The sequence below is a fragment of the Heteronotia binoei genome, chromosome 2 (assembly GCF_032191835.1).
Source record: "Heteronotia binoei isolate CCM8104 ecotype False Entrance Well chromosome 2, APGP_CSIRO_Hbin_v1, whole genome shotgun sequence".
Lineage (NCBI taxonomy): Eukaryota > Metazoa > Chordata > Lepidosauria > Squamata > Gekkonidae > Heteronotia > Heteronotia binoei.
In genome coordinates, this window is record NC_083224.1 from 159,954,996 (window position 1) to 159,972,034 (window position 17,039).

Consider the following 17,039-nt stretch of genomic DNA (forward strand, 5'->3'; position numbering starts at 1 on the left):
GGGAGCCATATGTGGCTCTTTCACACATACTGTGTGGCTCTTGAAGCCCCTACCACCCCATCTGTCAACTTGGAGCAGGCATTTCTCTCTTTAAATCACCTCTCCAAGCCAAGCCAGCTGGCACCTTGAAGAATGTATTTAAAGTTAAAGTTGCTTTTTTTCTACCTCTTCTTCCCTCCCATCTATTTGCCTTCCTTCCTGCTCTCAGACATCTGACATTCATGTCTTGCGGCTCTCAAACATCTCATGTTAATGAATTGCGGCTTTCAATCATCTGACATTTATTCTATGAGGCTCTTACATTATGCAAGTTTAGCCACCCCTGGTCCAGAGCTATAGAAATGTTGAGATATGCCTCAGATAGATCTATATGAGCCATGAAGTTTCCCTGCTGGAAAGCAGCCATGATGAACTTCAGGGTCTCTAGTCTGAATTTCTTGGTGACTACCCTTTGTTAATCCATTTTAAAACCGGAATGACTCTACCATCCCTGTCCTTTTGTGGACTATGAAGAACACTGAATACACGCCTTCAGGGCTTTTTTGAGGAGGAACTCCTTTGCATTTTAGGCCACACATCCCTGATGTGGCCAATCCTCCTGGAGCTTACAGTAGGCCCTGTACTAAGAGCCCTGTAAACTCTTGGAGGTTTGGCTACATCAGGGGTGTGTGGCCTAATATGCAAATGAGTTTCTGCTACAAAAAAAACCCCTGCATGCCTTGTGATTGCACTTGAAAAGGCACAGGCTCTATACCACCTGCACCCAGCTGATATAGAAAAGCCAGCTAGAGAGGATTGTGTTTGCTCAGGGGATCAGTTCTTGGCAACTTCCAGAGAACAACGGCAAGTACACTTTATCCCCAGAAAGGTGAGTACTCATTGTACCAACCTTGAAAGGATGTAAGGCTGAATGAACCTTGAGCTAGCTACCTGAACCCAGCTTCTGCTGAGATCGAGCTCAGCTCATGAGCATAGCTTGGACTGAAGTACTGCAGCTTGCTACTCTGCGCCACTGGGTTCCTTTGTCGGTGACAGACCAAGTGCCAGTACAATGCAAACCTGTGCAAATGACCCTCCAATTTTGATGCTGTGTGTGGTCATGGCATAGTCATGCTGAATTTTGTTTCTTAATTCCTTTGGAAGCTTGACCCTGTTTGCCAGAGAAGGAAGATGATCTGTTCTCTCTGGATTTGTGCCGCCACTTTCCTTTAAAGGGTTTGTTATAGCCTGGCTTGGGATTGTGTCTGTCAAAAACTTCATCAAAAACGGTTAGCGCCATTGAAAAAGATTGCTGCCACTTTAGCTCTTGTTGTATCTGGTATCTCCCAGAATCTGGTGCTGTTCATGCTGGCCAGGTCAGAAGCCCAGGACTCAGCTGCTCTAGTGAAGGGAGAACTTGTGACAGAGGCTCTAAAGGGATTGTCCAAGGTCTCAGGTCCCTCCGAAGGGTCTGTTCTGTCCTTTGGCCTGCCATCTGTGCCCATGGGAAGCACTGAGAAGGATGCAAAACAACTGATAGGCTCATCCACTGCTGGAAGTCTGAATTTCTTGGAAGCTTCTGGTATGAGAGAATAAAACTTAGCAAAAATAGAAGATTTTGGCTTTAGGTTTTGCAGGCTGTTCCCATTCGGCTTTCATCACTGAGTAAAAACCCAGCTGATAAAGGAACCAAGGTGGATTTATTTCCTGACTTTGGCAGTGATTTTATCAGAGCCCTTGGGAAATTCAGCATCCTCATCTATTATCCCGTTCAGGGTATAAGAGAGTTCCAGGGTTGCCAGGACTTTCAATGAGAGTCTAATATAAAGCTCCTGGGGAAACAGCCTGGTACAATCTCTGCTTCTTCCTCATATAATTCACCCTCTTCCTTAACAGAAGAGAAAGCTGAGGAACCCCCTCTAGATCACTAAACAGAGGGCTGCAATCCCTGGGGAACCTATAATCTCTTTTGTTCAATTTTTAAAAAATATTAAAATGGGTTAAAGAATTTACCCACACCTTTTTTCTGCACTGTTTCTTGGGCTTAAAGAGTCTGTCTCTGTTTTGGAGCCATTTTTACAAAGGTCCCTACAATCCTTCCTGATTCAGCCTACAACCACGAAGGTGGATTGGCTTTGGCACTGCCCCTGACAGATCCATGGTTTGACTCTCAAATTCAGTGTCATTATTGAATGAAGGGGAATTTGGCAGTTGGAATTCAGATGTTGAGTCCTTCATGTTGAATCCCTGGACTGCCACTGAAAGTGGAAGCAGTCTCTCAGTCTAATATAGTTAATCCCTCTAGGACCCAGGATCTGATTCAGTATAAGCAAGTTCATTAGATGGCTGTCTATCCCGCCCTTTTTTCTCACTGAAGGCCTGCTAGCCTGAGGGGAACAAAGAGGTCTTTGCGGAAAAAACCGCATCTGTCTCTCAACCAAACCAGAGGGATGGGAGGAGGGATTTTTTTTAGCCATTTGCCTATCAGGTTCCCTTTATAAATGAGTAAAACTGGGGCCAAGGCAGAAGAAAAGAGAAAATGCTGGGTTGGTGTCGAGGGCACAACCCTACCTTACTCGCAAGGTGCACCCAGCTTCATTGGGTCTGAATAAACTGTCTATGTCATAGTGAAGAGGTCCTCAGTCTTCTCGGCTAGTGCCTGGGTGACGCAGCTACAGAGACTGCTGCAAACTCTACTACTAACTTATGTGTCCCCTACAAGCATAGGATCACAAAGGAACCAGCCAGGAGGGCAGTGAAAGTAGAAATCAGTGAAGCTCTGAGACCACCTAGGAACCAGCTTGCAGCCTCAGCATCAAAGGAACCACGCAGCAGGCTGCCGTAGTGAAGAATGGGATACCAGAGAGGCTTGGGTACCTAGCTACCTTTTTGTCTGGTTCCCTGGTCACCTCAACTTCTTTCTTCTTATCAGGATCTTCAAGCTCAACAGACATTGCTTTTTGAAGCAATAACCTTCCTTGAACTCTGGGGAAAAATCCCTTTTCTTTAGTCCCCTTTTTAACCTCAAATTGTAACAGAGAAAAAAATGATGACTACAAGCTAGAAAGACCTTCTCCTTATGGTGGCAAAGAAGAAACTGAGAGAAGGGGGTGCCATCTTCTCACAGCACACATCTGTTTTGGGAAAACAGCATATTGCATAGTGTGAATGGGAGGGGCAGCCCTTCAGAATCTAGAAAATTGTTCTCTGCAGCAGATCTGCAGCACATGTGAAGTCCTGGTTAAAACAATTTTATTTGGTAACATATGGTAACAAATGATATTTCTTGCAACATTAATAACTTCTTTTATCTATCCCATATATTACTTTCTACCCACCCCTCCCCCCGTTTCTTGACCCCCGCCGGTGTTATTTAAAGTACTAATGTTTAAAGGTACCCTTAACTAATAAAAACAAAAATTAATATTCTTCTTTTTTCTAAGACTTAATCATTATCAAAAATTGTCCAATATCCTCCAGAAATCAAGTAATAACCAAATATAATTCAGACAAGGCGAAAGGATTTACAAAAGCAAATTTCGATTTTGATAAATTGTTATTAAGAGAAGAGGAGAAAATAATTAAGAAAGTTTATAATTATATGTTGCAAATTAAATTAGAAGACGAAGTGGTCAAAAATCCTATGGTGAAATGGGCGCAGAATTTACAACGTAATATTAGTTTAGAACAATGGTCCAATTTCTGGAAAAAGAATTATAAAGTGATAAAGCCAATTAATTATAGGGAAAACTTTTTTAAACTATTCCACAGATGGTATCTTACCCCGGTACAGATAGCTAAATTTAACCATGCAATGTCACCTGTATGCTGGAAGTGCAAAGTAGATATTGGTTCATTTTATCATATGTGGTGGAACTGTAAAGTGGCCAAAACTTTCTGGAAAAAGATACACTGTATGATAAAGGAAATATTAACTAGAGATTTTGTCTTTGAACCAGAAGTGATGCTATTATCATTTACTAAGAATACAGTTCCACAAGCAGAAGAATATATGGTGATTTATATTATAACTGCGGCAAGGATAGTGTATGCTAAGTACTGGCGTCAGGAGAGGGGCCCGAACTTGAGTGAAGTTATAGAAAAAGTCTTGGATGCCGCCGAAATGGATGTACTCTCAAATATGTTAAAAGGAGAGTCTAAAGATGACGCTGTTAGAAACTGGGGCAAGTTTTATGAATGGTATGAGAAAAAAGAAAATATTTCTATCACTGATAAAATTGAAAAAATTTAAAAATAATGATTATTTAAAAATTATCTAAAAACGTTCTGTTGTATTTATAATTTGTTTTCAGTCTTACAGAGCAGATAAAAAGTTGTGTAATTGTAATGTAATTGTAATGTAACGATTCAAAGTTAAACATTTTTTGTATTTAAGTTAAGATAGAAGCCGCTGACATCCTCCTCAAGGAAGTTTAATCAACTCTACTTATGCAAATAACGTGTATATACTATGTGACTGTAAGTTGATGAAGTGGGTGTATTAATGTTATTGATATTGATACAAAGAAAATAAAAAACTATTATGGCAAAAAAAAAAAATTGTCCAATATCCTTTTATTTTCCACTCTTTTTCTACATATCTTCTGAACTTTTTCCACTCCATCTTAAAAACTTCTAAATCATAGTCTCTTAAAATTCTTGTTAATTTGTCCATTTCACTCCATGTCATAACTTTTATAATCCAATCCCATTTCTCTGGTATTTTGTCTTGCTTCCACAACTGCGCATATAATATCCTAGCAGCTGAAAGCAAGTACCAAATTATAGTTCTATCTTCTTTTGAAATTTTTTCCATTTGTAATCCCAACAGAAAAGTCTCTGCAACTTTCTTAAATTCATATCCCAAGATCCTAGAAATTTCTTGTTGAATCATCTGCCAATACTTTTTTGCTCTTTCACAAGTTTACCACATATGGTAGAAAGAACCTTCATGTTTTTTACATTTCCAACACCTGTCTGGTATCTTATTATTCATCTTTGCCAATTTCTTAGGAGTCATATACCATCTATACATCATTTTAAAACAGTTCTCTTTAATACTATGACACGTCAAAAGTTTCATAGAGTTCTTCCACAAATATTCCCAAGTTTCCATCTGTATGTCTTTATTTACATTAATTGCCCACTTAATCATTTGAGATTCACTACTTCATCTTCCGTAGACCATTTTAAAAGTAATTTATATCATTTTGAAATTAATTTTTCGTTGTCTCCAAGCAGAACTTTTTCCATTTCTGTTTGTTCTTTTCTTATTCCTTCAGTTTTAATGTCAGTCTCCACCAAGCTCTTTATTTGTTGCATTTGAAACCAATCATATTTATTATTCAACTCTTCAGCAGTTTTCAATTCTATTTTGCCACTTTGTATTTTTAATAGTTGATTATATGACAACCACTTTTCCTCACCCGTCTCAGCTGTTATTTTTATCACTTCGGCTGGCACTATCCATAACGGTTTTCTCTCATCTCCATATTTCTTATATTTCATCCATGTATTTAGCAAGCTGTTTCTTATATAATGGTGAGAGAAAAAGCCGTCTATCTTTTTCCCCCCATAATACATATAAGCGTGCCAGCCAAATTTATTTCCATGACCTTCCAACGCTAAGAGTTTTTTGTTTAACGATATTATCCATTCTTTTATCCATGCTAAGCAAACTGCTTCATGATATAATTTTAAGTCTGGTAATTGAAATCCGCCTCTCTCTTTTGCATCTGTTAAAATTTTTATTTTAATTCTTGGTTTCTTCCCCGCCCACATAAACTCTGAATTTTTTCTTTGCCATCTATTAAATTGTTTACTGTCTTTCACAATCGGAATAGTTCGAAACAAATACAATATTCTTGGTAGAATATTCATTTTAATTGCGGCTATTCTACCCAACAGTGACAAATTAAGTTTATTCCACTTTAACATATCTTCATCCATTTTACGCCATAGCTTCTCATAATTATTTTTGAACAAATCAACATTCTTCATTGTTATCTCCACACCCAAATATTTTACCTTGGAGGTAACTTCACAGCCCGTTAGTCTCTGCAATTCTTGTTGCTTATTTATGTGCATATTTTAGCTAACAACAAAGGTGTGACTTGTATGGGGTTTTCATTTATAAACATATCATCTGCAAATGCTCTGTATTTGTAAATAAATCCTTTTACTTTTAATCCTTCTATTTCTTTATCTTCTTGAATTTGTATCAGTAATATTTCAAGAGTCATTATAAACAAAAGTGGGGAAAGTGGACAACCTTGTCTTGTACCTTTACTAATTATCATGTCTTCTGTAAGATCAGCCTTGCACGTTGTTCAGTATATATTGCTTTTATCATTCTTATGAAGCTTTCTCCCAGCTCCATTTTCTCCATTACTGCAAACATAAAATCCCAATTTAAATTGTCAAATGCTTTCTCTGCATCCGCAAAGAATAATGCTACTTCCTTTTCTGGATGTCTTTCATAATATTCTACTATATTTACAACAGTTCTGATATTGTCTCTTATTTGCCTTTTGGGAAGAAACCCCGCTTTATCTTCCTTTATAAAATTTATCAAATATTGTTTAAACCGTCCTGCCAAAGTTCTTGTATATATTTTATAATAATTATTTAATAATGAAATTGGTCTATAATTTTTTACGTTCATAACATCTCTATCTTCCTTTGGAATCAACGAAATAACAGCTTCCTTCAACGTATTTGGTATTTTGTTCTTATCACATTCATCAATTTCTGAAGTTTCGGGATTAACTCCTCTTTGACGGTTTTAAAAAAATTAGCTATATATCCATCTGGCCCAGGTGCTTTTCCATTTTTCATTGCATTAATTGCTGCTTCAATTTCTATTTTTTCAATTGGATTGTACAAAACTTTTCGCATATTTTCTGCTAAGGGTGCTATTTTTATCTTTTGTAAGTACTCATCCATCTTTCCTTTCCTTATTTTAACACCTTTAAATAACTTGGCATAATACTTAAAGAATTCTCTTTTTATTCCTTCTTGATCTACCACCTCTCTTCCATCCACCACAATTTTATTAATAATTTTACTTTCTCTCTTTTTCTTCAGTTGCCAGGCCAAATATTTTCAGGGTTCGTTTGCTCCCTGAAAGATTTCTGCTGCAATCTTTTCAGATTCTATTCCAGTTCTTTATTTAACAAATGTCTCATTTGTGTTTGTAATATTGTAATCTCCCCTATAATTTTCTTTTTCCCTGGCCTTTTTCTCAGTTCACCTTCTTTTTTCTTTATTTCATTTTGAATGTCCAATATCTGCACATGTGAAGTCCTAATGTGGCACTGCATACCAATTCCAGGCACTGATTCAGAATTTCTACTGTCTGACCTGGACTAGATGAAGAAGAAAACAGAGCTGGATGTCATCTGCATACTGATGTCTCATCTGAAGTACTCAGATCAACTCACCCAAGAGTTTCATACAGCTGTTAAATAGCATGAGATCACAGAGCAAAGAAACACAGTGCTGTAATACCTCTTTCTGGAAATGCTGTGTTAAATGGCAGAGGAAATGTAGGAGTGCAATTCCCCTAACTCCCAAACCTCTCAAGCTGATCCAGAAAAATACCATGTTAACAATAGTGAAAGCTTCTGAGAGGTCCAGGAGAATCAGCAGTCACATACCTGTTTATTGCCCATCACAAGTCATCCTACTTGGAAGTACAAGGCAATTCAGATACAAAACCAGGCTGGTAGCCAGACTGTAATGGAGCTATACTGAAATGGATTACAAGATGCTCAGTAATGGTAGAATGGCTTGTCTAACAGATTAGGCCCAACAGGCCACAGCAATCAAGATTTACTCTCAAATGCATGGTCTCAATTCTCTGCAACATATAGGAGATACCTGGCACACAAACTGATGTGAAAAAGGTTCCCTGAAGGGCTAATTTTATTGAACTATTAATAGTACCATTGTGGCCTATTCAGTATTTGGCTTGTTAAGGCATAGCATTCCATTGTATTACACTATGGAGATTCACAACACTCTTCCAACAAGAGACACCTGCTACCATCCTTACTGGACTCCAATGTACAGTCCATGTTTCTTAAATGTAATTATCACATTTTCTCCTCTTCATGTGACAAGCAGAGAGAGGCCTTTTCATTGTGTTATATATCCTTTCTCTTAAAACTATCATTTAAAGAGGCGAAAGAGGGCACCACTCCTCACACCTCCTTCCCTTCTCCCTATCCCATACACGCCTAAAACAAACTCATGCTGATCTTACTACAAAAACTATGAAAACATGAATACATTGTGACACCTTATACATATTTAATCATAGCCTGATAGGCTGTCATTAACTTCAAAAAGCAATCTGAGTTCACAATATTAAACAAGATGCCTGTGTTAACAGGACATCATAAATTACCCTCACAAAAAGGATGGGTAAGAAATACCCGCCAAGTGTAACGGGGCCAGAACTTGCTAAATATGACATTAGGTATCTCTGGGGTAAACCAGAATTAAAAATACTCCTCCGATTCACCAGTAGATTAACCGATGAATTCATTAAGCATTCATTACGGAGGAGGGTTTATTTTAAAATCTAATTATAATCAGACTTGGTCTCTGAACAGGACTCCAAGAGGTGATGGCATTGTTGTAAAGTATCCTCTGGCTTTTTATGACTCTGGGAAGATTGTGCAAGGCTACTTTCAAATTTATAAAAAGGGTAAATCCTTAAAAATATAATTTATATTAAAATTCTAGGAAGCTTATTTTAAATCGCTAAGAGCAAAACTGTTAAATTGGCTAAGAGTTAATGATTTGACAGCCCCAGGTAAAATTAAGGCATCAACAGGTCATAATGAAACCTGTCAGAGAGACACCTTGTATTAATAAGAGTTATGTCAAATAGGAATTTTCAAAAGAGAAAATAAATGCTCTACCTTGTAGCAAATTTAAGCATGTAGATTTAATTTACAAGCAAAATAAATACAATTTGATTATAAATGCTAACAGGACATTGCTACATCATATACATTTTTCACAGTCTTAGTTTAACACTTTCATCTTGGAAAGGAATATTCTTCAAGCTCAAAGATAACATAATTTTCTACTGTTTTGCTACAGAATTCCTGCAAAAAACCCACAAAATTAATATTTTTGTAATACCGGATGGGGACTAAATAAAAAGCATTCACTTGTTATAATATATGTATATTATATTATACGCACACACACCACAAGTTAGAAACAAATAAGCAGGTGTGGACATCAAAGGCCTTACAGTAGAAGAATGATTATTTGACAAGACAATAATTTAAAAATATTGCATTCCATGGAATGATGTGGTTATAGTATCTTGAATATGCATTTGAGCTCTTGGAATGACCTTATGCATTTAGTTGAAGAAAACTAATAGTTGAAGAAAACAAACAAACAAAAAGGTCTGTTCTATAAGTTAATCACAAGCAGGGGGAAAAAGGTTTGCACATTTTCCCATAAATATACTTTCACTCAGTTCATCCAATAGTAAACTTCTCATATAAAATTAGCCCTTCTCACATAACATCTTTAATGGCTACTGAAATATTTCATAATCTTTGGAATACATCAGTTTTTTAAAAAAAAAATAAAAAATGTCAGGCTTTAATGTGCTAAAATGATGAATGTTTTTGCTTAAGAGTCTTCACTAAGGCTCAGTTCAGACAATTCCAGTATGGTAGCCGCATTAGTCTGCTGCAGCAAAAAAGAAGTCCCAGTGGCACCTTAAAGAGGGACGGTGGCTCAGTGGTAGAGCATCTGCTTGGTAAGCAGAAGTTCCCAGGTTCAATCCCCGGCATCTCCAAAAAGGGTCCAGGCAAAATGGTGTGAAAAACCTCAGCTTGAGACCCTGGAGAGCCGCTGCCAGTCTGAGAAGACAATACTGACTTTGATGGACCAAGGGTCTGATTCAGTATAAAGCAGCTTCATATGTTCAACAACATTTATTTCAGTATGAGCTTTTATAAGAGCTCACTTCCTCAGACACAAAGGAAAGAAAGAATATAATTTCTGTCATTCCACAGAACACTACAGAATTTTTTTGGGGGGGGCGGGGGGAAACCATGATTTATAGGGCTGAAAACAAATAGGCTTGTGCACTCCTGCCTCCCCTCTTTTTCATGACTTTGCTTTCAAACTGCACTTTAGCGCTAACCATAACTTGCCATCACACCTGAAAACAGAAGAACATGGTCTGAAGTGGCTTTCCAATCTTGGCTTGGGAGGGGGAAGTGGTAACTATAGTTTTAACATCCCTGACAAAATATGATACGTACTATTGCAGAAATTTTGCAGCAACTTTAAATTTCAACTCCAAGGAACATATATGAACATATGAAGCTGCCTTATACTGAATCAGACCCTCAGTCCATCAAAGTCAGTATTGTCTACTCAGACTGGCAGCGGCTCTCCAGGGTCTCAAGCTGAGGTTTTTTACGCCTATTTGCCTGGACCCTTTTTTAGTGGAGATGCCAGGGATTGAACCTGGGACCTTTTGCTTCTCAAGCAGATGCTCTGCCACTGAGCCACCGTCCCTCCCCAAAGCCACCGTCCCTCCGTAAGGAAACAGCAAAGGTTGTAATCAAAGGTTCTAGGCCAAAGGCCAAAATCTGTATTTCTTGGTGGTCTCATGCTTGTAAGAAGAACCTTACTAGTATGATATCAGGCTCAAACAGACTTAATTAAGCTAGAATTTTTTAAAAAAAGTAAATTTGCAATGATAAACTTTAAAATGGGAACTTGGAATACATATATTACTATTATTTACAGTGAAAATTATTGGACTTTAGGGTTGCTGGCACCCCACCTTGGGGTCTTCCCCTAAATTATGCTAGTCCACTCTAGGAATCACTGAAAACTCTATGGTTTGACATAGCTCTTACCACCGAGTTTTATGGTTTTACTTAAGAATTTCAGGCAATTCCTAGAGAGGTGTAATACCACTTTGGGATTTCCTGTTGTCACAATGTCATCCCCATATGTTTTTTTCCACACATTCTCCATCTGGTTGCCAGGCCAGGCTTAGCGACCCTATCTTACAGGTAAACTGGGATGGTGTTTGAGGTCTGTAATAGCAGCAGCATTTCATTGCCTCTGTAATAAAGCAGCATTTCATTTTTGTTTTATATATGTGTAATGGACTCAGGCAGCTAGTCTGAGTAGCTGGAGACAGCTTGCAATGATTGGCTGGGCCATAACCAAGGTTATGAGGAATGTATCGAAATGCAAGAGGCTGACAGCAGAAAAAAATGCCTGAGTGAGAGGGGAGTTGAGTTCAGTTCAGACTGAACAGTTCAGTTCAGTCTGGGAACTGTGTTCAGTCAGAGAACTAAAGCTGGTCAGTTGTGGAAAAAACAACTGGAAAGGAGCTGAGACAGCCTGTGGGCTGAGTTCCTTGGGAGATAGAACAGTTTCTTTCTGTGAGAGAGTTATTGGGCAGAAGGGGGCAAAACCAGGCACCTCCTGTGAGGAAGAACTCTCTGAGGAGATCTGTCAGCACATCAGGGCAGATTCCTGGTCTAAATGAGAACACTCTACTGGGACTAGAGTCTTGCGGCTAGGAAGGAATCCCAAGAGTCAGACTAGAAATCCAGCTGGGTGGGACACACAGGATTGAGGGGCTAGAAGCGCAGTCAAAAGGTGTGAATCCTGAATGCTAATGTGTGAGTCTCAGGGAATGTTGATCTGGCACAAGTCAGAAGTCCTTATTGTGTTTGGCAAAGAGTGTGTGGATTTTTATTATTTTTATGATTTATGAAGTCCAAGCTGAGGACTATTCCATCTCTGTCTAGTGTTCCTAGTGCCAAGAAGGCACAGCCTGTTTTTTTATATGTATTCTTAAACCTGCCTGTTTGTATTTTTGAACTACTTCAGCCTGACAAATCTCTGGAGTTCAGAGATTGATTATTTTATATTTCTGCCTGCCAACTGATTTGCCTTTAAATAACGAATTAATATTATTTTACTCCCTCCCTTGCCTTTTGTGATCCAATAAATATTCCTTGTGCTTTTGAAAACCAATTTTTATATTTTCTGACAGAGTTTTCAGTCTGCCTGAGGTACTGAGGGAAGGTGACTAGGGTTGCCAATCCCCAGGTGGGAACACGGGATCCCCCGGTTTGGAGGCCCTCCCCCCCACTTTAAGGTCATCAGAAAGCGGGGGCGGGGGGGAAGAGGGAAAAGTCTGCTGGGGACTCCATTATTCCCTATGGAGATCAATTCCTATAGGGTATAATGGAGAATTGATCCACAGATATCTGTGGCTCTGGGAGGGCTGTTTTTTTAGGTAGAGACACCAGATTTTTAGCATAGCATCCAATGCCTCTTCCCAAAACACCCTCCAAGTTTCAAAAGTATTGGACCAGGGAGTCCAATTCTATGAGCCCCAAAAGAAGGTGCCCCTATCCATTATTTTCAATGGAGGGAAGGCATTTAAAAGGTGTGTGGTCCTTTTACATGTGATGTTCAGAACTCCCTTTGGAGTTCAATTATGCTTGTCACTACCCTGCTCCTGGCTCCACCCCCAAAGTCCCCAGATATTTCTTGAATTGGACTTGGCAACCCTAAAGGTGACAGAAAAATTTTATAGTGGTCATCCTCCCAAGCTGACCCTGACTGGTTCTTCACAACAGAATAATCAATTCCTTTATTGTGGAGGAACATGCATGCTAAATTAGCACAGGCTACAGGAAAAAAAGAGACCACAAATTATCATAGGAGGGTTAAGAAAGAAAAAGAAATCCAGGCATATTTCCTTTTACTAGATTTGTTTTGCATTGAAATAAAAATAGAAGAAAATAAAAAGAACAGATAAAAAAGATAAAGGCATGGAATGGATTGGTTGGACAGCATTGGTTGCAATAATGATTCAGTGAACCAAGCACTTACAAGACAAATGATGATGGTGCCTAAACCTGTGCTGATTGCTGAATATCTGGATCCCAGTTGTCTGGGAGACAAGCAAGTATTTTAAATAGTTCCTTTAAAATAAATTGCAGGAAGGGCAATGAGCTGAGTTAACATTGGTAGCACCATGCCAAATGGTCAATCTGTATTTCTTTCTTTGTGTTAGCGATTTCTGCTGTTTTGGCTCTGTACCAAATCAACAAACACTGCATGTAATAATCCAAGTGTTCCAGTAATGGCATTGTGCAAACACTGGTCCAAAGCTTTCTTATGTTACCACTGTTGTCACGGGAATCCCTTGCAAAATCTTTGCAGCTAGCAAAATCCATTAATACCGGAAGCAGTCCTCAAAGGCTCCCAGGCTGTTTTTAAAACAATTTTGTAATAAACATATTTTTAGTTCAGTTTGTTGTTGCCAAAATTTTAAACTGCAGCTAGTTTTTTACAGCTGAATTAGAACAGTAAAATTCTTAAAAAGGAAAATTTATAATGGAAATACTGACAGAATATACTATGGTGGCAAAATGCCAGATTTGGAGTGCAGTGCTTGATTTTGTCTCCCTTTCTGTCTTTCCTTGCACACACATACTGAGTGTGTAAATAAGGTGCAAACTTTGGCAGGCAGTTTACACATGTGCAGATCTCAACCATCTGGATAGAATTTACAAATCTGTTACTGGGAGAAAGATCACAATTTTATTCCTAATGCATTCTATGCAATGATCCAAATGCAAATTAAACCCCATGTAATTAAAAGCAAATAAGTTAAGTATTAAAAACATTGTTCATATTCTAAATAAAGAACTGATAAACTCTACTAAGGTTAAAAAAAAAACCCTACCTTGATCATTCTAGAAAGGTCACCAGCATCTGCTAATTCTAGCACTATATTTAATTCATTGTCTTCAATAAACGAGGCGTAGTATTTAATTACATTTGGATGATTCAATTGCTAGGAAAATAAACAGATATTTCAATTTATAGTTGAATAATCACATATGGAAATATTAGCACTTTAATTTGAAGATAAATCTTAAGTATCCTTCCTCATTTAAGACTAGAACCTCACAGCAACAAAAATGAATTCATTTCTGTAGTATACTACAACAATAGCATCAATATAGTAATTATTGTTTAAAGAACAAAATAAATAAAACAGAAGTTCAATTTATTTCAGCATAAGATTTTGAGAGTCAGAGCTAACTAACTTTGCCAAATGCACAGAGTGTCCATCTTGAGTGTAAGTAAAGTAAGGTAATTTTCAAAATTAGGCCTTTCTTCTAAAACAGATAGTAATTTTTGCTTAAATCTAGTGTTGCCAATCCCCAGGTGGGGGCAGGGGGCCCCCCAGTTTGGAGGCCCTCCCCCTGCTTCAAGGTCATCAGAAAGCGGGGCATGGGGAGGGAAATGTCTGCTGGGTACTCCATTATTCCCTATGGAGACTGATTCCCATAGGGTATAACAGAGATTTATCTGTGGGTCTCTGGGGAGGGATGTTTCTTCAGTTAGAGGCACCAAATTTTCAGCATAGCATCCAGTGCCTCTCCTCAAAATGCCCTCCAAGTTTAAAAAAGATTGGACCAGGGGGTCCAATTCTATGAGCCCCAAAGAAAGTGCCCCTATCCTTCATTATTTCCAAAGGAGGGAAGGCATTTAAAAGGTGTGCAGTCCCTTTAAATGTGATGGCCAGAACTCCCTTTGGAGTTGTAAGTCTTGTCACAATCTTGCTCCTGGCTCCACCTCCAGATATTTCTTGAATTGGACTTGGCAACCCTGCTTAAATCATAAGCTATCTCAAAAAAGTATATGTATCTAGCTTCTGGGTATCATGCAAACTCATTCCAGTATATTTGGTTAAATTCCTGCAATGGTTTAAAAGACTGATAGGATCACCATTTCTTTTTCTAACTCATTCTATGCAACAATCCAAATGTGTATTAAACCCCAGGTAATGAAAAGCAAATAAATACAAAAAGCAAGCTATATATCTATCCTGCAGACTTGTATCCGACACAAGTAAGGCAGGATGTTATGTTGCCTTGATCTGTGTCTACCCCTGAGCCTTTCCACGATTCACACTACAGCAAGCAACTTCTTGCCAACATTCCCATGTTTCTCTTTGTGCTGAGAACATCCTGATTACTGGGCCCTGGCAGAGATGGTGACTACTCTAGATTCTGGCCAATGCTAGGGAAATGCTGGTATGGTAAGGCAGAGTCAGATTCAGTAGGGTCAGCAAGGTGAGAGAGGGCCCAACAGGATAAGGCAGAGCAGGTCCATCCAGGGCCCCACAAGGCAATACAAAGGCAGTTGAAAAAAGTAAGTATCGCAGCTTGTTCCTGGTGCAGGGTGGGTGCACTTCAGTAGAAAGCCTAGTGTTGCTAGTCTGGTTCCCCGGTTCGGTGCCTGTTGGGGGCATCAATGGTGCCTTCTAAGAGTTTTTTATAAAGTGGGCTGGGCCAGGTGGGACATTTACCCATCAGAGTTCTTATCTGGCTGTACACATTTTTTAAAAAAAAAATTGCTTTGGCAGCTGCTACTGTAACACAGATATCAGTACTGCATGACTGAAGCTACAGGATGCAAGAAAATATTTTAAAATAATACATTCATTTTAAAAGGCATCCTGTTAAGCTGAGAGTCTGCCTGAAATGCTGAAGCTTTATGCATAACTTTACTCCCTGATATATCTTGGTTAACTCTTCCCTTTTGTGGCAGTCAGTTTGTGGTGGAGCTCATCACCCTGTGTCAGAATGCCAAAGGCACCAAGAGACTCAAAAAGGTTGGGGATCTCTGGTCTAGAGACAACCAAGAGTTTAAATAAGGGCAGAATGTGTCTCAGGCAGACTTATAAACCAGTATTAAAAGCATTTTGTAAGTGAGAAGCACTATAAACGTAAAAATTCTGACATTGATCTCAAGCCAGAATTGAAAAGGAATGTTGATTCGAGGCATACCTCTCTACCACTGAAGGAGAGCATACAGCAGCTCAGCTATGGGACTTTCCTAAACACTTTTCTCTTTCTGCCAAGTTGTCCTATAATGCTTTGCTGCTGCATGATAATACACTATTTAAGAAATCAGTATTATGAAGTTTAATAAACCCAAACTGACTGGTAGTCATTAATATTGTAACCTACATGGAAGGATTTCGTTACCGGACACTGGGAATTTCTTAATTGTTTCCATCATCAACAGGAAAATGCTGAATTTCACATTAATTCATATCATCTTTAACAGATTTACCTTAAGAAGATCTATTTCTTTGATACAGTCAGCACGGGCCTTCGCATCCATTAAATCAAATATCTTTTTAAAGAAAGGAAGAAAAAATATATATGGTTAGTTTTTACTAATTAAGAAAATCTGCAGAAAGTACATATTTAATGTAGCCAACAAGTATGCAATCCAACTGGTATCTTCCAAACTGCTCTCACTTGAGTGCTGCAAGAGAGCTGTGCCCCAAGAAATCAAATAATTAAATTAAAAGCTCCTGGGGATCCTGCACATCAATCTATGGAGGATGTTGTGTCTCTGAATAATTCACAGCTCTAGTTTTACCTTCTTGCAGTCAGCCTCAACTAGAAGGGGGCAACTGCCATGTTTCTGCAATTGTATTATTCAGTCTCTCCAATGCAGACATACAGATTTATATGAATCACTGCTGTAGGCTTGCCTCTCATGTCAGGAAGCATGCCCAAATCAATGACTCATACAGAAACAGTTCTACTATAGGACAGTAACTCTTAAAAAAACCTTGAAGACTGAAGCATGTCTTGAATTTTCACTCAGAAAATGAGTGCACTTCAACCATCTAGTATAAAATAAAACATGATGTTCATTTTAATGCATAATAATTAGTATTATTATAATTAAGATCATGATTTAAGTCTGGATATAATGTAGTGGTTCAAGAGCACCAAACTTTACTGAGCAGCTATTCCCATTTTTGCTCTTCGAAACAGACTCCTTTAACACTGTGAATACCTAAATACAACTGTACTGGAAACCAGGAGGAGCAAAAGCAAGCAGTTTTGCCAACAAATGTATATAACGCATCCTGAGTCCTAATTTTTTTTAAACCCTCTCAATGTAGAGATACTGATAGGGCATAATTTCAACTAGCC

General features: G+C 38.4%; 1 protein-coding gene across 2 annotated transcripts in view; it reads right to left on the minus strand.

Moving 5' to 3' along the window:
• The window catches only part of NEK7 (NIMA related kinase 7), a 117,556-nt gene that overhangs the window by 43,858 nt on the left and 56,659 nt on the right, over positions 1-17,039 (minus strand). For both annotated transcript variants that reach the window (XM_060232351.1, XM_060232352.1), the window contains exons 4-5: positions 16,159-16,221; positions 13,754-13,864 (exon numbers count right to left, since the gene is read on the minus strand). In XM_060232351.1, coding sequence (XP_060088334.1) covers positions 13,754-13,864; positions 16,159-16,221 — 174 coding nt within the window. The remainder of the gene's footprint in view (positions 1-13,753; positions 13,865-16,158; positions 16,222-17,039) is intronic.